This window comes from Pecten maximus, chromosome 1, assembly GCF_902652985.1.
Source record: "Pecten maximus chromosome 1, xPecMax1.1, whole genome shotgun sequence".
Taxonomy (NCBI): domain Eukaryota; kingdom Metazoa; phylum Mollusca; class Bivalvia; order Pectinida; family Pectinidae; genus Pecten; species Pecten maximus.
Window position 1 is genome coordinate 13682453 of NC_047015.1, and position 23947 is coordinate 13706399.

The 23947-nt window shown below is 33.2% G+C and overlaps 1 protein-coding gene and 1 long non-coding RNA gene across 5 annotated transcripts; one reads left to right on the forward strand and one right to left on the reverse strand.

Annotated features, from left to right (window-relative positions):
* The first annotated feature begins 1414 nt into the window (after nucleotides 1–1414).
* On the forward strand, nucleotides 1415–23703 carry LOC117325580 (probable serine/threonine-protein kinase DDB_G0280133). Of its 4 annotated transcripts, none has more exons than XR_004532339.1 (24): nucleotides 1415–1718; nucleotides 1917–2056; nucleotides 2795–2909; nucleotides 3709–3972; nucleotides 4286–4391; nucleotides 5115–5239; nucleotides 5369–5470; nucleotides 6022–6145; nucleotides 6369–6538; nucleotides 6990–7147; nucleotides 7490–7686; nucleotides 8134–8348; nucleotides 8779–8907; nucleotides 9807–10301; nucleotides 12365–12706; nucleotides 13574–13637; nucleotides 14033–14104; nucleotides 14340–14430; nucleotides 15795–15926; nucleotides 17207–17338; nucleotides 17994–18085; nucleotides 18623–18854; nucleotides 19361–19434; nucleotides 20840–21013. XR_004532339.1 is itself a non-coding variant. In XM_033881923.1 (24 exons), exons 2-23 carry the CDS (start codon nucleotides 1924–1926, stop codon nucleotides 19391–19393), a joined length of 3417 nt encoding a protein of 1138 aa, XP_033737814.1. In that variant the 5' UTR covers nucleotides 1415–1718; nucleotides 1917–1923; the 3' UTR covers nucleotides 19394–19434; nucleotides 20840–23703. The 4 variants fall into 4 exon arrangements, 3 of the variants coding, with proteins under 3 accessions (XP_033737814.1, XP_033737803.1, XP_033737804.1); XM_033881923.1 differs by having other exon boundaries at nucleotides 18623–18748; nucleotides 20840–23703; XM_033881912.1 differs by having other exon boundaries at nucleotides 1420–1718; nucleotides 18623–18815; nucleotides 20840–23703.
* LOC117325594 lies at nucleotides 1788–15901 on the reverse strand. The gene is made up of 3 exons (XR_004532340.1): nucleotides 15789–15901; nucleotides 2389–2518; nucleotides 1788–2011 (listed from the first exon to the last, which is right to left on the reverse strand). It is a non-coding gene; the product is annotated as an uncharacterized LOC117325594 (long non-coding RNA).
* Nucleotides 23704–23947: the final 244 nt, after the last annotated feature.

A 23947-nucleotide genomic window follows, 5' to 3' on the forward strand; every position in this document is an offset into this window, starting at 1 on the left:
TGATCTCGGTTCACTTTCTACGAGGCCAACACTAAACCCTTTAAGCAGTTATTATATATTCATCTATAGCATGTAAGGTATTGTTCAAATTAGGACTAATTATATTTGTTTTCACACATTCAAACAGACGAGCTCAGTAGGACACATCGCTGTGCTGAGACCAGGCGCCTGTTCGTTTCTTGACAGACCTGCAAATGTTAATACCAGCCTTGGAAGTCTTTGTCAAGGCTCGTCGGAAAACAATATAAAATTTTAATCACCAGTTCCGTCTTTATTTCATAAACGAACAACACCGGTCCATTAACTGGTCCAACCGTTTGGACCGCAAAAGCGAAAACGGCCCAGTGTAGCTGTGCCAAGTTGTCCCCGAATACTGGATACATATTTTAAACTAGACAAAAGTTATCTGATGCAGTTGTACTGAAATGGTATGTAATAATATAACACCTTCAGTCAGGTGTGAACCTTAACCAGCATCATCTCAATAACAAGTACACCACGTGCACGAAGATGTGCTTTGAGGATATGCACATTTAATACTTACGTAGCGTTGTGTAGGGTGCCCAGACTGAGATAGTCGAGTTGCGTTTTTAACTTCTTACTCAGTGACTTGTATAATGGTGTAAATGTTTCCGGTCCTAAATGGTAAAACAAAATCTCCTGATAATTGCGAACATGGAATTTGCCCTTTTCACTTGTTTCCGCCATGTTTATCAAATTAGGATTGTCGAATATGACTCCCATGTCCCTTTCTTCAGTAGTTTCCTTGTGTCCCCATGCATGTTTTTTCCGATGTGCATGTGCTTACATTTTTGCGGATGGAATTTTAGTAGCCAAGTTTTGCTCTAATCCTCTAGTTTTTGTAGACCTTGTTGCATAGTGTTATATGGTCACCGTCCGTGTTTATGATTTTGAAGATTTTTGTGACAACGGCGAATAGGTATAATATAAAGATAACGAATAGCAGCGGCCCGATTACTGACCCTTGTGGAATTCCCGATGTTACCTCTCCCCATTCCGAAGTTTCCTACACGAAAAAAGTTTTCTATCCATGATCAACATTTCCCCTCCTATTCCATATGATCCGAGTTTATTTATTGTGCGGGACGTTGTCAAAGGATAATGATATGCAGAAGTATGTCAATTTAACACTTTGAAAATGGGGGTGAAATGACATCAAAGCGTTCAATTTTGTCATCTGGTAGGATAACATATTTGATAATGAGAAAAGTTGAGAACGAATAATCAGAAAAGATCTTGAGTTGAAGTTGAAGTAGATACCAGACATATGATATTTGGTCTAGTCTAGTTCAGTGGTAGAGCCGACTAGATGTCGGTTACTTTTGTAAAGATTGACGAGACGATCAGTTTCCAATTGCAACCGAACAGTGAACTCTTGATTTCGAAACGCCTACTTTCATATTACGTACACAAGAAACTTGTAGGACCTACTGATTCAACCAATCAGAAGGCATGTAATGCTTTATAGAGAAGACAATGGAAAAGATACGAGGCATTCCGATTTGATATCCAAATCGTTCCGAAGTTCATAGCATCGTCTGCTTGCAACTCAGAATGCAGCATAATAGTAGGCCTATATCACCTCAGAATGCGACTAGACCTCGGAATACGATGAATTGTCCTATGGAATTGTATCTCGAGTAGTTTTAATATTTCTACCACAATTTTTATCCAATTTGCCAGCCGTTAACTGGTCGGTGAGTAGACGTACCCCAATAAGCTAACAGTTCATATCGGACTAAAAGTCATAGTGCTTTGGTGGAAAATTGTTTCCGGCAAGAGGTTTTCCTTTTCATTATTTATTATCATTTCATTATGAGCACAATGAGTGAATCATATTTTCTATAACATGCAAGTTCAGCACTTCAACATTGTATTGTTACTTGATTTCACAGTGGGATCATGGCAACAGCTGCTCCACAGATAAGAAATTTTCAAATAGGTCGCATGGAACAGTCTGATACTTTAGGAAGTGATTACCATGATGCTGCTAGAAATGGAAATAAGAAGAAATTAAAGAAAATCATTGGAAGAGGTAGCATGATTTTATGGATGACCTCAAATTTTTATAAAGTTTCAGAATATATAGACTCTATATGAATAGAGTCTACTTAATTTGTAGTATTGTGATTGTTAACTGATGTCATGTGTTACTCAAAATCCTGAAACCAGCCCCTGTTGGCTATTTATATATGTTTTAATGCATATGATTTTCTAGATTTAATTTGCTCCAGTGAGGACGCAACTTTTTATTGGTAATTCATTCAAGAGGTATGAACTGTGTAGTGTAATCCTTTTACAATTAAATGATAATTGATGTATTTTTTTTTAAATGTCAAATATTGAAATAACCATAAAAATACTTACTGTACATACTGTAGAATTAGTTCTTGCCAAGTTCCAGCTCTTGTCACTGCACCTGCATATGGTTTGAGTTGTTGTGGAAGAGAGCCCCTCAGCAGACAAAATTTTGTTTGTGTGTGCTTGTAGCCTACAACTTACATTATTATCAATATATTAGATTTAAATTGCATTATTAAAAGTCAAAATAGAACTATTAATCCTTAGCTTCGAAAAAGTTCATTAACATGTCACAAGTGTAAGACTAATCATCCATACAGTATAGCTCTCCTTCAAATTTTGAAATCACATACAATATTAATATTTAACAGTTGCTTCATTCCATCCATATATCTAGAACCAGAGTGATTTGCAGCAGGCCTGCAATACATTGTTATGCACCTTGATAATTTTTCAGTTTTGTTTTTTCCAGGTATTCAAATTGATTATCCAAATGACCAAGGACAGTCACCTTTGTTCATTGCTTGCTTTGAAAATGAACCATCAGCTTGTGATTTATTGCTTAACAATGGAGCCAATCCAAATGAGTATGAAACATTAGCAGTTTGATACAAAATTTGTTCCATACACAGCAACAATAACAACAACAACAGATTGGTGTACATCATACATCAAGTAACTTGATTTTTATCAAAAGAGTCTGATATCTGAAATTCTGAATTAAGATGCTGGCATGTGAATTGCTTTAAACTTTTGTTTGTCCAGTGATCTACTCCTATATTTTATCAACTGATCTCTTTCAATCTTGGTAGGTTCTATCATCATGAATTATAGTTGAGTTTCCATCAACAGCAGTTTGATTTGCCTTTTTTGCAAAAGAGATTTCCATTTGTTTATTCATGTGTTTGATTTCTGTCTAGGGATCTTTGTTTTCTTTTAACTGGCTAGTGGGTAGTATTTATCATGATTTGATTTCACTATTCTTGCAAAAGTTATTGCCTTTTGTTTATTTCAGTATTTGATTATTATTCAGAGATCTCCTCATGCATTTTCCAATTGATCTCTTTGAAACTTTATCGACTTTATCATCATGCTATGTAGTGGTGTTTACTAGTGGGACTTTGATTTGACTATTTTTGCAAAATTTATTTCCCTTAGATGTAGATCCTCATCCTCAGTTTTGAACCATTTTCTTTCAAAATTTGTAGACTTTGCTAGACACTATCATTGTATTTTCTGGGTGGCATTTTGATTACACAATCAATTTGTATTCACTTGATGCAAACATGCATTTCCTTTTGGCATGGGATAAGCTTATATTGGTCTGTTTGCTGGTACACTACTGGTTAAAGTAATAGTGATTTTAATATCTATCATTATTAACAGGAGATGTAATGATGGAACTACCCCTGTACACATGGCTGCTTACTCTGGTAATGTCAAACTTTTATCTGACGTGTTAGCTGCAGGAGGGGATCTGCGTTTCCATGATAATTATGGACGAACAACAAAAGACTGGGCACTCTGTCAACCAGATCCAAAGAGAAGAATGAAAATGATTGAATTCTTGGAGAAGACAAAATTATTTGCATTGACAACTTCTGGAAGAGATATAAGAATGGGCAATAAAGTGTCCAGCAAAGTACATGTGTAGGTACATTTTAGAAAGTTCTATCAATTCTTGTAAAATATCATAAGAATGAAATTCATAATCATTATGAACTGCTGAAGATAGCTCCTTTCTGCATGCTATAAATATTGACTATTATATTATATATGTACCAAACTAACTTTTATTGGTTGTTCAGAATTTTACACACCATATTTATAATAAGCTTGCTTGATGATGGAAACATGAGTTGGTAGTGGAAATCACATTTAAATATTTTATTGATTTATAACTACAGTATATGTGTAAATCAATGATATGGTGCATAGAGTTTGACTGGGTATCTTTTTTTAGGAACAGGAACAATTCATTGATGCATATCATAATGAATAAAATCAAAGGTGGGATTGATGCAAATATAGACCACCTAAAGAGCTCTCATAGTATGGGATTTGGAAAGGTAAGTGTAAATCAATATTGAGATACTCAGGCATATTACTTTATGTAAATCAATATTGGTTGGTACATGTTAACATACATGTACAATGTATAAAAACTTTGATGGATTTAAAAAAAAAAGTATTTTTTAGTGATATCGTAAAAGGTAGTATGTGCATGTATGTATCGTTAGGTTTTGAATGAAAGATTTAATACTTTTTCCCAGCACCATTTTTCTAGCCCATCATCAACAAATGGTGAGCTATATATATAGCTATTCAAATTGCCCTTCATGCATGTAAAATTATGAGGATAAACATTTTTGACAGAAGAGAAAGGAAAAGAAAAGATCAATCAAACAAAGAACCAATTAAGAACTTTCAATGGGCGGCACCCCTCTGGGATCCCTTGTTTCAAAGAAAAAAAAAAAAAAATAATAATAATAAAAAAGAACTACCCTGATGAATTTAGGGTCAGAGAAATATTAGTACTGTTTCAGTTTCTTTTGCACAGAGTATTTTTAACATGGGCATTTGGAATTTTAAAAAGATTAAACATTAATTTGAAATGTCCTTCACTGCAACATTTCCAAATATTCATGAAGTCACGTACTATTCTGAAACCAAAGCACATATTGCAAGAAAAAAAGTAAGGTACATCTTATCTCAAAAATGTTGTTCTCTTCAAAACAAATTTTTAAATTTCATGCATGAACAGATGTTTATTTTGCAAATTGATTTTGAAGGTGTATTTAGATGGCGACTGCAGCAGTGGGTTTATGACAAGTATCCCATTGATATCTGAGAGCTGCCTCAAACACAGTGGTGATGGATTAACATTTGAAAATGGGTCTTTCATGGTAATGGAAAGGTACATTTGAATAAAATTTTGCATACATTATTTTCAATTTTTGATAATTTTTTTCATTAAAAAAGGACATTTAGTTTGTGGAGTATGGATATATAGTAATAGTTAACCAGTAACACTCTTCTCTTTTAGCATGATGTGGCAGTCTTCTAAAGTGACAGCCAAAAGGTTACACCGTGAGGCTGAAGCAGGAGGAGAAGTGGACTTGCTCATTACCGAGGCAGAGTTTGTTGGGTATTAAATGAAACCATATGAACTAGACAAAATTTGAATAAACATAATATTACTTTAGAATAAAGATATATATAAAAAAACTGAAATTTCATTCAGTTATATAATTAAAAAGTCCCCTTTATCCTGTGTTCATGGCCTTGACATACAAAATTTATAAATTTAATTCCTTTCCCTGACCTTACATTTTGGATTTTTACCCTAAAATGGTGCATTGCATGGCTATCTGATTAGACAAGATTCTTTCATGTTCAATAAAAAAGAGGACTAGAATGACTTACGATGTTTATCCTGTAATAAGGCTATAGGGGGTCAATACAGAATCTTTGACTCAAAGCAGGGGTTGACTTATAACAATACAGGTAAGTAGCATTTATTAGCATTTTTATTGAACTGTGATATGAACTTGGTACTACTAGACATGGACTGATTGTCAAAATAAGTGGTTATAGATTTAGTCTAAATGAAAGATGAAGGAAATTTAACATAAACTGTAATTTGTAATTAATTATGTCAGAACTATTTGCTTTAGTGTCTTGATTTATGCTTTTCAGGAAGTTGAGACATCCAAATATTTTGCTGTTGATGGGTGTCTGTCAAACAAACAACCTTGATGGATTAGTTCTGCTATTTGAAAATGTTGGTTTAGGATCACTTTACTATCATCTGCATGAAAAGGTATGGAAACATTTTCAGTGGATATCATTATTACAAAGCTATGCCATAAATGCAGTGTTCTGTTTGTGAGTGTTTTCCATGCTGCTGTTGATCTTAGTTCCTTTCTTTGAGTTTTAAAGATATATTTACAATTTTTCAAAATATATATATTTTTTTTTTTACATTGTACTACCCAGTATGAACATCAATAAGCCAGCAAAACAAGTTAATTTTCATTTTGCAGTGTGATCGAATGTCAACAAACCAGATACATGATATACTGGTACAGATATGCAATGGCATCATTTTTCTACATGACCAGGATTTATTACATTGCTACATCACATCACATGCTGTTTTCCTTGTTTCAACACATATAGCTAAACTTGGAAACCTGGAATATGCTGTTGAAAGGTAATGCATTTCATATTGAAGTTATATTACCATATATAGTTGTAAGGCATATTTTGGCATTTTAAAAAAGCTCATCAACAAAACAAAATATTGAACAAAAAGAGGTGCATATATATTATATTTGTGGTGATTGAGGTTTCATTGCGTGTCTAAAACTGTTTACAATTACCCTGATATTGTATTTTATGTTTCCATGAAAATGCCATTTGTGTAATGTAAAAAAAGTTTGCTGTGAAGCTTCAGTTTTATATAAAATTATGTTTGCTATACTTTGTGTTGTTTCATCTGATCAAGCAATGTCCATTCAAAATTTTTTGAATGAAGACTCAAAAGCGGAACTTTCTGTATGTTGCAGAAATATTCATCAATACTGCAGGTATTTCCTGATTTGAAAAAAAAAGTTTTTAATTTGAATTTAAGACTGTACTGATTTCCTAACTTTGTTTGGAAGGAGAAAAAGTGAAGTTGGAAAAAAATCCTTAGTTATCACTAACAAACACCAGAATGCAGCCTACAACTGGATGTCCCCAGAGATCATCAGTGGGTCATGTCCTTCTGAAGCTTCAGATATGTACAGCTTTTGTGCCATCATGTGGGAATGTTTTGAAAGTAAGAATCATTTTTAATATTCTTCTGTATTCTACTGAAGGACACCACATTCCTAATTGGAGTTTTTCAACATCTACATAATGAAGGCAATTAACTCCATAGAGAAAATGTATATAAATGATAACATAGCATGTTTAAGATTTTTCTCAAATCAGAATTAACTTACTCTCTCTCTCTTCAAAGTTTGAAGTTTAACTGTTTTGATTTGATTTATTTTCCAACGCCAAAATAGTTAAAGTTGAATGAAAATTTCCTTTATTATACAGCAATAAGTTCTTAGTTTACTTATCGGATTTGATCAAGTAAGAGTTGATTGAATTAGTTGTAACTTCATGGTTTCAGATATGATTCCCTGGGGGAGATGTGATGCAGCAGCAATTAGACATAAAATGTTCAATGATGGAGAACAGTTGACACCCAATTCAGGGAGGACACCACAATTATTTCTAACTCTTATGGAATATGGTTTGCAGCTAGACCCTCTACACCGTCAGCTGAGATTCAATCATATTCGAGATATCTTGGGATTGTCAACAGAAGTATATATGTTTGCTTGTCTTTTTGGTGAAAGCAGTTTTCTGTAATACAGTAATACTTTGATATGATGCTCTTTTCCTGGTTGCTTTATCCTTTGCAAGCCAGTAAATGCAAAATTGTTAAACAAGGTTTCACTATGTTAGCAAACCCCTAAACATACCAAGGTATAATGTCTGGAGTAAGCTATTAATTGACATTTATTTTTGACTGGTAAATTGATAAACAGTTTCTGAAATCAAGTATCAGTTTTTGGAAATAACATGATTTTTTTTCATACAGGGAGCATCAATTTAGAAAAGAGACTACATGTATACCGGTACATATTGTTTTTCTATATCTCCTGATAGACTGGAGTAAAACAAACAAAAATATATCATGTGCCCCCTAGTTCATTTTTTTTGGTTGCACATCTGACATTTATTTCTTCATACAAATTTGATCTTTTTTAGAAAGTAAAGCAGTATATCTCCAATCTCTTACCAAAACAACAACCTTTCAATGGAAACAGAGAAACCATTACAGAACAGGAAGTTTTGAAATCCAGGCAAAGATCAAGTAGAGAAAAGGGGAGAGATGGAGTAATACAGGCAAGAGAACAAACACCTCAATCCAGCAGAAAACCACAGCGTCCAAAAAAGCAACCAGATGGACCTAAAGTTAATCGGTAAGATGAGTATCAAGAGAATTTTTCTTTCATTTTTGTTTAGAATGAATAGAATTAATGGCTTACTCTTCCTTTAATTAAAAAAATCAATTGGGCATAATGCTTAGATTAAATACTTAGTAGTATAGATATGTAGAAGTCTTGCCATATTACAAGTGACTGTTGAAGGGAGTGTACAAATCTTTGATGAATTAAAACTATTTTAATCTGATCCCTACATATTCCAACATTCTGTATATTCGATATATAGCATCAAGCTAGAATATAGTTTCTAATGAAAACTCATAATGGGATCTGTGTATTCCAACAGTCTGTCAAAATGATTAATTTGTTATTTGTATTATATCTGCTAAAATGTTTTATCCTGTAGAAAATTGGATTAGTAGCTTTTAATGTTCATGTATTTATTATTAAGTTTTTCTGTTTACAGACATGATCAAAATCAGTCTAGTAGAAAAACAAAACATGGAAATGGATGCTATTCTGCAGAAGCAAAAGTTTCTCCAGACAACGGATACCAATACAAGTCACAGGATGGTGTTTCTTTTGATATAAAAAAGTAATTTGTATTTGTGATCTTGAAGTTGAATATGTTAGAATATATTAGATGAAACAGTTGCCTGGATTTCGTCTGTAAAAAAGGAAGGTGGTGGGGTGGCCAAACCACTCAGCTAGAGAGAGCTTAATCTTGATCGGTAGAGCATAGGACTAGTAAACCAGAGGTCTCCGGTTTGATTCCTAGCGGAGGCAGTGATTTTTATCATTTAAGCATGTGCTCTGTTACATAATGCATTAATGCATGGAATTTTGGTAATCCTTCACTACCCATGAACATCCTTGCTAAAAAAAACCCAAAGTTTAAAAGGCAATTGGCTAACAATAAGGATCAATTTGGCACTTTGTGTTAGAAAAAATGTCAACATTATTTATTTTACAACAATTGAGAAATAAGTTATACCATATCAATCAAACTCATGATGACCTGGATGGAAGTGTGTAAAGTATTGTGGGAGGAAACTGGACTACCCAGGGAAAAACGTATGTGGTTGGGCAGGTAACCCTATGATTCTTTCCATGTCTGAACCTAGATTCAAACCCTGGTTGCCTAGGTGAAAGCTAATATTTTGTTTCAATATTTTTCATGGATTGATGTAGAAACATATTTTTTTTTATCGAATAAGATAGAGGACAACATTTTTTATTTACCTGCTGATTTGTATGTATTACACAATTTCATACCACACCTGATTAGCTGCTGTGTAGAAAGTTTGTTGTGTAACACATTCATAGCCCAGCTGGTACAACTTAAAATCACCTTTAGATGGAATGAATTTAGATAAAGCTTTTCAGAGTTCAGAATACCATATTTTCTCTCACTACTTATCATCTTAATTGAGGAAAATGGAACATTAGAAAGATAAATTTGGTTACAGTATTCATTATCTTAATTATTTGCAGTACACATTGGGATTTACAAGAAGAGCAGAATAAACATGAATATTTCTACAGAGTAAAAGTCCTTCCAAAAAAAGAGAACATATGCAGTCATGAGCAAGGATATGAACAACACCAACAAGTTTGTGATCAGAAGCAGATAGCAGTGGATGATCACCAACAACAGCAACACCACAATGATCTGCCATCCTATGAAAAACAACACTTTCATCAAGGGTATGATCAGCAACAGAAACAGCAAATGTATAAACAACAAACATATGAACAGCAGCCATATGAAAAACAACATCTCCAGCAAGCGTATAATCAACCACATCAGCGAGAGTATGATCAATGTCATCAACACCAGCAGCAAATGTATGACCAAATGATATGTGATCAACAACATGTTAAATCACAGTATGATCCTGAACATGAGTACAGAAAGGCTTCTCCTGTCAAGGGCACCAACCACCTCATATCCAGTGAAAGTGAGGAGTCGTGCAGTACTCAAACAAGGCATGTTTGTTATGTATGTAGTGAAACTTGTCTAATCCAACACTCTATAAGATGTTTGGAAAGTTGATGTTGATGCTTGGAAAATTGATGTGATGTTGGGAAACTTGGGTGATGTTGGGAAACTTGATGGTGATATTGGAAGGCTTGATGGTGATGTTTGGAAGTTTGATGTTGATGTTTTGAGACTTGATGGTGATGTTGGGAGGCTTGGGTGACAATGGGAGACTTGATTGTAATGTTGGGAGACTAAATGGTGACGTTCGGAGACTAAATGATGATATTAGGGGACTAAATGATGTTCTTTAGGAGACTTGATGGTGATATTTGGAGACTTGATAGTGATATTTGGAGACTTGATGGTGATATTTGGAGACTTGATGGTGATATTTGGAGACTTGATGATGATATTAGGAGACTTGATGTAGGTGTTTGGAGACTTGTGATGTTGGGAGATTTGATTGTGATGTTGGGAGGCTTAATGTTGATGTTGGGGAGACATGATGGGCATTTGTCCACAAATAAGACCCCTTCAGTTTTGTGTTGTTTGGTGGGTGATTGGAAACTTAAGTTGATGGATTAATAGAATCTATCTCTGCTTTTGGGGTGTGACAAAGAAATCTCAACCCGAGGGGGAATTTATGAACGTCCAACCTGAGATTTGCCGAGGGTTTGACATTCATGAATTTCCCTGAGGATTGAGATTTCTTTGTCACACTCTCTAGGTAGGAGATGATTATTTTGCTCCCACCACTTCAAATAATTGCATATCATATCAGTGGTCAAGTTATGTTTGAAAACAAATGCACATGGTCGGCGCATGAATATCCTCATTTTAAGAAGTACCCATTACAACCCTAAAAAATGCATCCCAATATCATTACACAAGAAAACATAGGTCTAAAATTAATTCACAATATTTATTAAGTGATCATCAGTGATACTAGTCTGGTGTTAACGGCAGAACATGTTGTCGTTTCATAAAACTCTGTGTCTCAGATTAAATAACAATGTGGGAACTACTATACTATACTATTAGTGATGTCACTCAAAAAGTACTTCCGTAATTACTTTCGGTTCAGAAGGTAAGCGTGTGCAATATGTCATACCCTAGGGTTTGACAGAGAAATCTCTCGCATCTAAAACTTGAGATAAACCGGTGAACTGTGGGAGAAATGTTTGTAGAATTAGTGGTGATGTTACAGTCTTCATTATAGATATATTTGCAAAATTGATGGTGATGTTGGGACTTAATGGTGATGTTCAGAGATTTGATTGTGGTGTTTATAGATTATATATTGAGCTTGAGTAATTTGATGTTGATAGACAGACTTGTGGTGTTACTAATAATAGATTTGAAGACTTGATTGTGATGTTTTGAGACTTAATGGTGACAATTGGTGACTTGATCATGATGTTGGGAGACTGAAATTGATATTTGAAGACTTGATGGTGGTGTTTAGAGACTTTAAGCAGTTTTGAGACTTTAAATTGGTATTTGGAGACTTGACGGTGATGTTTGGAGTCTTTTTGATATTAGAAGACTTGAAAGTCATGTTTGCAGACTAGTTGATGCTGAAAATGAGATGATGATAGATGCCTTGAAGTTATGTCAGAAAACTTGGTGATGATGCTGGGAAACATGATGCTGACATTTATAGACTTGGTGTTGATATTGAGAGATTTTGATGTTGACATTTTGACTTGATGGTAATGTAAGAAGTTGATGATTTTGGGATACTTAATGGTGGTTTTGGTGATGTTTAGTGAATTAATGGGGATGTTTGGAGACTTGATCACAATTTACGACATTACCTTCTTCATATGTGTTTAGTTGGTACGTCATTCTCATTTGATATTTACAGGTATGTAATATCTCTTAAAATTTTCTTGTTTACACTTTTGTGCACACTTTTTAAAAAAAAAGTGAAAAATGGGTACTTTTTTCGTATATTTATATCTGTCATATGATGAGGAAATTTATGTAATGTGCTACATAGATGAACTTAAGTATACCAATAATTCATGGTAAAAGATTCTAAACTGTCATGGCTTTGTTCATTTAGCTCCAGTCAGGATGCAGACCACCAACTAAATTCGAGCCTTGCAAAGCCATTAGCTACTAGGTTTAGTTACCTACAAATCCAGCAGGGCAAGAGCCCAACTGGCGTTAGTGTCAAGCCTGCCAGTCATTGCACAGCACCATTTGAATCAATAGAGAAAGAATCGGAGAAAAAACTCAGTAATGCTGGAAGTGTGTATGCATTGTACAACCTGGACTGTTTTGAAGGCAATGAGTGTACACCAAATAGACAATCCATTGCTACACAAAATCAGCATTACAGCACTATGCCAAGGAAGAGAAAAAGGATGGGGATGACTCCAGAAATCAAGAACGAAACACAAATGTAAGTTTTGTAAGGTTTCACAGCCAACAAAGTTTGCGAAAAGAAATGACCTTGACTCATATTCAAGTTCACAGGAGTAAATTTTGTTAGAATTTTGATAAACTAAAAGGCTTAGGGTCAAGATTTATTATAGCTGGAAAGTTGCTTGGAGGACACATAACAAAGATTGTGAAAAGAAATAACCTTAACCCATATTCAAGATCACAAGGGTAAACTTTGATAAAACACTTAAATGACTTTTGTTGGTTTAAACAAAATGCCTAAAATCAAGATATAGCTATCATGTTCCTTGGATTACGTTCAACAAGGTTTGTGAAAGGAAATCACCTTGACCCATATTCAAGGTAATGGGTCAACTTTGTCAAAACCCTCACATGACTTCTTCTGATTAACTAAAGGACCTAGGGTCAAGATATATGGCTGATTAGGAGAATTGCAGATAGAAATGACCTTCACCCATATTCAAGGTCACAGGGGCCAAAGTTAAAACACACAATTTTTTCTGGGTATAATCAAAATGTTTGGCTGGTAGGTTTCTTGGATGATATCTAACAAAATTTTTGAAAAGTTTTTAGAAATGACCTTGACCCATATCCAGGTCACATGGGTCAAATTCTTAAAGACACAGAAACAAGTTCTTTTGCTTAACTGAAAGGCAGAGAATCATCGAAGACGTGAATACCAAGTGAGCGATGCAAGCCCATCGGGCCTCCAGTTGGATTTGATAGCATGCTTTTTCAAAGACAGCATTAATTTAATCAAACTATGGTGTTTTAATCAGGTGAATATTCATTTCTGAGATCTCAATTGCTTGATGTTATACTCTTGTAACAATTATTGTTTTGAGGTGTATATGCTTCTTTTCAGGCTGTTGAAACAACCAGGAAGTGTTCGGAATTTGGTTGACTTGTATCAGCATCAAGAAAGCAGTGTAAGCTTGTTTCTGAGTGGAAATCGTATGAAATAGAGATAATAACTACATGTACATGTACCAAACCAAGATACCAATTAGGTTTGCAGTTAGATGGCTCAATATTTTTGATGAGCTATAGATTAATAAGAAAAACTGTAAATTACAAAAGATTAATGGATATCTAAAATGTCTGAAATATTATGTTGGTAAACTACAGTCATCAGCTGAACAGAACTAAAGGTTGAGTCATGAGTCAAAGTTCAACCTCATAGTTATAGACATAATAAATGTAGATGTACATGTATAGTATTTCAACTCCAGACAAACTATCCATGATCCGTACTTTCAAAGTAGTTTTAATTAAGTAAAGTTAACTGTGTTGTAGAAACATAACTGCTTCATTATTTTCCCAGCATAAATTGAAGCAGGCAGTGTTGCACGGAAACATTAAAGACTGTATGGATGGAGATAGTTGTATGTATCCAGTGAGTACTCAGATTGTACATCTTGCAAATGATATATTAAAATATCAATATTATCATGATATGTCACTGATAAAACATTCGATCCAACATCTTTTTGTCTTTAAACAAAAATGGTCAAAGATTTAGAGATAGGCATAAATAAATAGTAAGCCTATCTAACTTTAATACGCATGATTTTATGTTTTTAACCTAGAAGTAACATTTGGTTTAATATTGAATTTTGATTGTTAAATAGAGATTAGACACGCTGGAAGGCAGTAGTGATAAAGAAATTAACAGTCCAAACAACTGCAACAATCATGGAATGGAGCAACACAATTTTTCAGGTGAACAACTGGTTTTTATCCACAAATGTATATTGATTCCATTCATACTTGATTTCCTTCCCCTGATTCTGATTTTGGCTTGAGTTGGTCATACCTATTACACTAATCCAAGTTAGTTTTGATATACAAAGGGCTTGCTTCCAGATGTTGCCCTGAAATGTGACTAAAACATTTTATATAAATATGTTTGCTTTTATAGTGAGTACCCCTTGATAAATTTACATGTAATGTATTTGATTTCCACAAAATTGAGTTTTTTATGTGAACATTTTGCGGGGGAACAAGAGCCACATGGGCATTAACAGTCATCTGACTTTAAAAGCACTAGTACTATTTTAGTAAACATACTCAGTTACAAGTCATAGCGGCCATCTTGGATTTCTGAACAACCCATAAAACAGTAACACTTGGTCAGAACCATCTCAGAATCATTTTAAGTAAGTTTGAGCTGAATTCCACTGGTGCAACCTGAGAAGGAGTTTGAGAAGGTTAATGTGATTTATATGATGGCTGCCATCTTGAATTTAATTAACACCAACTCGAAAAATAAGTACACTTGGTCAGGCCCATTTCGGGTAGGTAAAATTGAGCTGAATCCCATTGGTAGAGCTTGAGAAGAAGTTTGAAATGTATTTTTCAAGATGGCAGTAATGTCAGCCGTCTTAGATTTTGGACAGACCCCAAAAATAACAAAACTTTGTCAGGACCATCTCGGAATCATTTAGGCAAGTTTGAGCTGAATCCACCTTGTGAAACTTGAGAAGTTGGAAATGTATTTTAAAGATTATGGCCTTCTTGGATTTCGGACAGACCCAAAATATAGTTAAGATTAAACATTTGATCAGGACTATCTCAGAATCATTTCAGACAAGTTAGAGCTGAATTCCACTGGTGCGTATTTAGTAAAATATGAGTTGTTCAGGAAAGCCATGATTGTGCAATAGCCATGGTTGTTATATGTCAAAGTTTTTATGAGGCTTCCTCACCAATTTTCATCTCAATGGCAGAACTTGAGAAGTAGTTTAAAATGTGTTTTTCAAGATGGCAGCAATCTTGGATTTTGGTCCAAATCGAAAAATAACAACACTTGGCATTTCAGGATCATTTCAGGAAAGTCTGAGCTGAATCCCATGGATAGAACTTGAGAAGTTTGAAATGTGAAAAGTTTACGCACAGCTGACAACGATTGACAAAACGTGATGTCTATAGCTCCTAACAAAATAGAATTGAAGAAAGTTGGATATTTATATCTTTGTGATATGTTGCACGATTGTCAGTTTTGTATTCTAAAATAAAACATTGGTAATTTTATTACAAATGTACTAAGTAGTGTACTAAAGCAAATTAACAAATGTTACCTGCAGGTGGCCAGTCCAATAGAAAAACAAGAAAATCATCCCCATCTAAAAAGAACAAGGAAATCTATGCACCCCCTTCATCTGTCAATGATGCTATGAACAGCAGTAGTCTGACTACCATCTCACCCTGCGATAGTGGTATGTTAATTTGTTGCACATGACATATATACATGTACAAAAGTTACAGTGCATTTACATAATACAAATTGCAGGGACATGTGTATCTATAATACTCCAGTATATATGCATGATCTAAATCACAAAAACTGAGTTAAGCATTAAATACTGTCTTTTTTTGAAGAGAACTTAGCTATCATGACATATTTATAGGTCATTGTGACTTCATATATTTGCTTCTTTACTTACTTTACTTTGTGTTACACTGTACTGCTTTTTGCATTGAATGATCTATTTTAAATAGCGATAACAAACTTCAATTCTCTGCCGTTTTGTTTTTCTGATTAAAAAATATAAATGGACTACAACTAGGGACGAAGGAGAACCCACACATAAAGTTTGAGAAATATCCCTCCAGTAATTTTCAAGAATACGTGTGTATTGATAACAAAAATTGTTTACAGACGTACCATGGAGGCAGGGCAATTTGAATAGCCCGTCATTTGATGATAGTGGACTAAAAACAGGACAGTATTGGCAATATTTGCTATTAGAACAATGTATACCCATTGCCATCCTTTTAACTATCATATACTTAATGGAGTAATGTTACTTTTGATTGGGTTGTAGCTCACATAGACAAGTACATTTATTACAATTTTATGTATCATTAGAAAAATTATAAATTTTGTATAATAAACAAATATGAAGGGTCAGTTATAGATCTTGCAACACTCACAATATTTTATCTTTCTAATACTAGTAATAGAGATAACTTTTTAGCACAAAATTTTGTCATAATATGGGAAGGGGAGTGTAGTTGTATGGAGTTAGATGGGTATCAATGGAATATAATCTTTAATACAGTATATATTTTAAAACAAATGTTAGTATGATATGTAGTATAAGTACTACACAGGCATTATTTCTTCACCGTGAATTTTTTTTCACGTGAAATTCACATGAATTTTTTCATGTGAATTTCACGTGAATATTTTTTTCACGTGAAATTCACCTGAATTTTTTCATGTGAATTTCACGTGAATATTTTTTTCACATGAAATTCACGTGAAATTCACGTGAAAAAAATTCATGTGAAATTCGTGAATTTCACATGAATTTTTTCATGTGAATTTCATGTGAAAAATTTCATGTGAATTTCACGTGAAGGAATATTGCCTGTGTAACATTCAAATTGATGTCCAGTTAAAATAGATTTTTAAATGATAAACAGAAACAAGATTTGTGCACAGATAATGAAATACAAAAATGTATCAGTATTTTTCCTTTGGTTTAATCAGGTACTTCTTTCTGTGACAACAGCAGTGTTGCATCTGAACTCATTGAGAAATGGGTAGCAAATGAAATTATAAAAGTGAGGAACTCTCTGAGTGAAGAAATTTTTCATGCTTTGGATATAAAAGAAAATATCAGTAAGTTAATGAAATCAATTAAAACCAGAGAATTTTGTAGTAGAATCTATTATCTAACAGACTGTGAATCAGAGGCAAAGGTCATGGTTCAATAAATATACTTAGTATGCAGGCCCAATAATGGAAGGTACATGGAGTAAATTAAGAAGGGAAGGGAGAGGGATGGGGTATTTTTTAGAATATTTCATATGGGAAAAAGGCCTTATTTGCTAGAAAATTTAATGAGGAGGAGGTTGGGTCCTGGCCATTATACAAGTAACAGCCCTTATCAAGAAATTACATCAGAAGAAAATTGCATTTTGATGGTTTCTGCATGCAGCAAAGGTATCATTGATAGATGTACATGTATATAAGAGATTATTCAAATAAAACATTTTTATTTGTTTACACAACCTTTATAAGTTTTTATGTATTTCGGTACATTTTTAATGGGTTGGCAATGGATATATAATACATGTATATATAAAATTTTCTGGTTCTGTGTCTGGTGCGGTTACATATCATATTTATATATACATACACATTAGGTAGGTTCCAGGTGTCCATGAATTCGATGATAGACATATTCATTCATGTATAACATAATACCAATGCTAATGATAATCTAGATTTCATAAATATAGAAGCAGAGCTTGAATTATGTCAATTTTTTTAGCATCAAATGCAAGAATGAGAAGCCCATTATTTGATGATAGTCCATACCGTGACTCTGTTCCATGCAAGATGAAAGCAAAAGAAGCACTAAAAGTAGGCTATCAAATTTTCATCCACTGAATTGAGATTTTCGTTTACATGTATTTCCATTTTACTGAAACTTCAGTTTGCCTTAAGTCCTTGTAATCAAAACTGATTTATTCTTATGTATATCGTAATTTACATTTTAAACCTTAATTCTGATCAACAACACTTAGAAACACAAATGACAAAGAAAGACAGTTTTTAAATCATGCCATGACTTGTATGGCCTCTTCATCTTGCCAGAAATACCTGCAACTAGTGCACCAAGTCGAATTGGGATATCAACTTGGTGCAGTTAATTGTTACATTTGCAATTGGGCTATGTATATTGCAGTTATGAAGTAATCATGTACATTAAGTAATACAACAGAACCTTTTTTAAATTATGCAACCAACTTTTTCAAATTTAGTGTTAACTACTGAGACAATGTTATAACTGACTAGATACTACATAAACTAGATTTGTGTTGGGCTGGACTTCAACACTTGGTGTAGTAACTACATTGATTGTGACCAATTTAATCACATTTCTCAAATGTATTTCAGAAAGGAAAGAAGACAGATGTGGAGGAATTTTATTTTGATGATGAGCTTAATCAAGATTTTGAAGAACAAAGTAACATACAATTACAGTCTCCAACATCCCCACCACCAGCGTCATATGGACTCAAGGCGCGTAAAAGTTCCTTTATCATCACACCTCAAAATTCAAATGCATATGGAGAAACAAAACTTGGAGGTTTGTTTTGATGAGATAAATCCATATCAAGAAATTTGTGTAAGAGTCAATTGATGTTTAACCTGACTTGATTATTCATTCACTCAAGAATTAAACACGTATACTACATCAAAGTTTACTGTAGAATTTCACATACATGCAGATGCAAGAGAAATATAAATGTTAATGTGTTACAATTCATCATATCTTATATCAGGGAATTAGAAGTTAAAAGAGTTTTATCAAAGACTACACCTCTAGAGTTGCATTAAAGTAAAAGATGGGGTGTGGTGATGATATGTAATGCCAGATGTTGCAGGAAAAACAAACTACTTAAATCAGTTTTAATGGATCAATTTTTTTTTAAACATAGTAGCAATTTAAAGGGATTGTAGATTTAAAAGGACGAGAGATTTAAAGGGATCAGACATTTAATTAAAGGAACTAACAAGACTTTTTCAGCCACATTAGTCTGACGAAGGTACAGAACATGTTATTTCAAATTTTTACAATACACAGCAGTTTTTGTGCTTTAATTGTAGTTATTTTGCTTGACTTAATTTCAGACAGAACAGCCTACAACCAATATCTTTGTATAGAAAAATGTCAGCAAGGCATTCAACCGAGTCCAGTTACAGAGGTATTTTATTCAATAGATATTATACTCACAACACAGGCATGTACTTGTGTATAATTTATACATAATTGATAATACATGTGCAAGACATATATACATGTAGATGGCAGGATCTGAAATAATTAGGCCTTTAAATTAAGCCTATTATATGTAGCATATGAAGGTAACTCGGAAAAGATGTTCTTTAGGTGATTCTTGATAAGAAACTACTAAGTATGTACCACATTATAAGTATGAAAGTACCAAGGGAGATACATTCTGATAAAAAGGTAGCATAGAATTCGAACATTAGCTAGGATTATTACTTGGTAAAATATCAATTGTGACGTTTTCTGCACTTTTCACAGAAAAAACCCCCCAAATATATTGTATACATAACTTTTATGATATACAGATAACAATAATATCCTTGATTTGCCTCACAGTTTTAATTTTACTAACCAACACTACTTGATGGATTGCAACAAAAATTGATCATCTTGCTTGTTTTATGAGCCAGTGCAGGTGAAATTCAGTCTTATTTCACGATCTGGATGTAAACTTTCTAGAGCTACATCAATTCACATTCTCTGTTATAGTTATATATGTCATGTAATGTCATTTATTCTGACATCATATGGTTACTGGATTGTTACTCTGAACATTTTAATTATTCTCAAATGCTCAAACAGGAAAAACGAAGTATATATACTTGTAACGGGAAGCCCATATACTGAATAATGCTATTACCAATACTTGGCCTGCAAATAAAAGTTGTTTGCCCTCTAATCATACCCTTATCACTGCAGTAGATAAAACTTTAGTTGCATGTAACTTTATGTAAATGTTTTTGAGTTCAAAGCATGTCACTATTCCATATACATTTGTAGGTACATACGTATATGCATGTGGTGTATTTGTTCTGTATATATGCTGAGCTCAAGCTTAAGGGGCAAACACCTACATTTTTTTTAGTTGAAGGGGTCAACTTTTTACAGGATATGCTTTATAGCATTTGTTAACATTTTCACTGAACTGCAATCAACATAGGTGGTGTTATAATGGACGGAATCATCATCATGGACTTAGCTTGTACATCCCTAGGACATGACACCCATGTTATTTATTTCATTTTATGGTGTCACAAATGAAATGCGTGAATTATCAATAGAGAAATTATCTGTAGGCATTTAATTAAAATATAATGTAAGAATCATTTTTTTTTTATTCCACTGCTTTCTGTTATATACATGCATATGCATATTAATATACACAAGATAACAAAGAGACTGATCAATATGCCCATTAACCTATCAAAGAATGGAGAAAAAGTCAGTTAGCAAAATTATCTAATGATCAAATTGTAGTAATTCGTAATGTTAAATTGTATGTACATTTTTGAATACAATTGTAATTGTTATTTTTTCAGATGCAAACTGAAAGATTAGTTCGGGAAAGACCTGCTTATGTCAGCACTGTTACAATCAGTTCTAACCTTAAGGATCCAGAACAGCATAATATAACCCACACACTGACAGACCTAGATAATGGTGCAACAAACACTATGTACAAAAAGTCTATCAGAGCTTCACGCGTTGTTTCCTCACTATTTGAACAGTGATAGCTGTGTTTCCCAGCACTGAACAAGACTTTGGAATGTTGTACAATGTGACATACTGTTTCTAAATTTAGGTGACATTCAGTGAGACTGATTCTCCTTTATGCCTGTTCAAATGGAGTAAAGTCTAAAAGACATGTTTAATTGATCTATATGCTGACCAATGTTTTTCTTCCCGTGGTGTGGCTGATATTTTTACCCTATTTATCCTGTAATAAGACCATGGGATATATTACATTAACTTTGACTCAAAGTAGAGAGTCAATGTATAGCAGGTCAGTGAAATAGCATTTATTGGCATTATGTCTGACCTAGAATAGGGATGAGTGGGGTAAAATTTTGTCAGGTATGGGCTTATTACCAGATATCTACCATGTCTTAATTCAATAATTCTAAATTATTTTAGTAAAGCAGAAAGGCATGTCATATTAAACAAACAAGTGTACTGTAGATGTTGGAGCTATTTTGTTTAAATCCGAGAAAATTGTTCTTTACTACTGAATATTCAATTTAAATGCTCCTTTTTCTTAGGAACGAACATCAGTTTGTTCGGATCCAGTACCTATATTGGTCCATACTGTTGCTTTCTTATACTAGACCATATATATAATAGATGATTTGTCACTGTTATCATGTCAGAGTTACTCGGTATCGGGCTGACCATCACTGTGCCATTGAAACTTTTTCAAGAACTGGATATGTGGTGCAGTGGTATACATTGCAGGTATTCTTGGCTAGGCGATTTGGTCGATGTAGATTGTGATTTTGAGGCCCAGTCATGGCACAAGTCATAAAATTGTCCTCCCTCATCATTTGTGTTTCTATGTCCTATATACATGAATATATAACAAAGTCCAGTGACCAACGTACTAGCAGTTTTCAACCTTTTCTGAACTCTTTGGGTACCAGAGTAAAGTTTATTTTCAAAGGACAGGTTCGTTTCGAAATTTTTATGTCAATATGCATGTTCATGTCTGGTCTGGTGATCAATTTAATCTATTACTTGTATATCAATTACATTTATCAGACACCATTTTACTAGAAAAGAAAGAGGATCAATCAAAAAAAATTATTTAAACCAAGTCTGGACAGGCCATAATAAAATTTGTGCTATTTTCCATACTTGTTATGAGAATCATATTCACTATGACATCACAGACATGCCCTTTATCCCCATACAAGCTATACTAAAACTTACAATGTGTGAAATCAAAGTATCCCTGTAATCACTACATGAATGAAAGAAAGTTCATCTTCAGTCTTTATGTAATATATATACTCTTGAAATCCTGATAGCTGAAACTTTTTTTACCTGATATGCTTTCTCCATACTTCCCTTTGGAGTTACGAATTCAACACCATACCTCAATTAATTCATGTGGTTATGTGATATAACAACTGATAAATTAATGTTATAATGGCACATACTGTACCATTGCATGCATATCTGTATTTGAACCATTTTAAAAAGTATGGTGTAATTGTACAAATTTAGAAATTAAGGCTAAGCTTACCTTTTAGTTCGTTCATTGTCCTTTTTGGTCAAAGGGAGATAATCTATCTCAAAAAAGTTTTAATGGAAACTTGAATATTTTACAATATGAATTTGAAATTAGAAATCTGATCACTCTTGACTCATTAAGCTTTACACCTACATGTATAGAAATCAAAATAAGTCATTATGTTGTAGATTAATTCACATAATATTCTAGTAATAGGATAATAATGAACACTTAATTTTGTTTGATATACATGTATGTTTGTTACAAAAATTTCATTTTTATGTGACAATTTTAACATGATGTAAACTTATTTTGCAACTGTAAAATTGCACAAAGTATCCAAAAAATTAGAATGATCAATATTTGATCTTTTCTGTAATTTATCACTGTATTGTTAAATTTCCTTTCACTCAATATCTTGTGTAACTTCTGATAACATTTATTAGCTGTCCTTAACTAAACTTCCTACAAATTTATTATATCTATTTTCCTAAACTGCTGCATGTTAATTTAATTTTAAATTGTTTTTGGTGTAATGAATGTACAAGTAAGAATTTCCTGCAAACACGGAGATGTGAATGTATATGTGGATGGTTGTTCATTTTGTATCAGAAAGTATTTATTTGAGTTTTTAAATAATGGGACGATAATTGATGCTGGACCTCAAGTATTTATTTTTGTGTAAAAACTTATGCTAATATTTGTTATCAGATTCTCATAATTTGATGAATATTTAATACATGGAATGTTATAGAAAATTCTGCTTTGTTACTTGATGTTAAGTTTACCCATACCATTTGTATGAATATATTCTTATAATTTTCAAATTTAGCCTGTGATATAATCAACATATTTCAATCCTTAAATAGTTATTAATGATGCTGTGTTGAAATATTTTTGGTTTATAATTATCTCAACTGTTGGTTTGTCCATGTGTTAACATCCTTTCATGTATTAGTCAATTTTATGTACTTTATAGCCATGTTTGAATTGCAATGCCATCATTTTCAATGAATGTAATATCCAAAGATATTTGGCACCTTGGGACAGTATATATACACTGTATGAGTATGATAATGGACTTTAATATGTAACAAGAGTAAAGGGCCTTTATGTACATGTGTGTTTGTTGTAAGAAATATCGCAAATTTTAAATAAAATGTTAATATTGTTGTGGTTAATTATTGTGGTTTTGCAGTTTCCATGCGCATTAATTTCAAAATGCAGCACTTACAAATAGCAAAAATGGAATTAAAAAGGAAATCCATCAATAGAGATAATTTAATAACAGATGGCATTCGTATATATATTTCATGAAAAAGTGGGAAAATGTATATTAATAATTTTGTAAAATGTCTTTAACTGGGATTAATACAAAGCAATACATACTACAAGAAAAATGTAATTATATATCACT

Coding starts and splice junctions, on each gene's coding strand:
- LOC117325580 (XM_033881912.1), top strand. CDS start 1,924: ATGGCAACAGCTGCTCCACAGATAAGAAATTTTCAAATAGGTCGCATG. Junction 5,240..5,368: donor TCTTTCATGGTAATGGAAAG/GTACATTTGAAT, acceptor CTTCTCTTTTAG/CATGATGTGGCAGTCTTCTA. Junction 8,908..9,806: donor GTTTCTTTTGATATAAAAAA/GTAATTTGTATT, acceptor AATTATTTGCAG/TACACATTGGGATTTACAAG.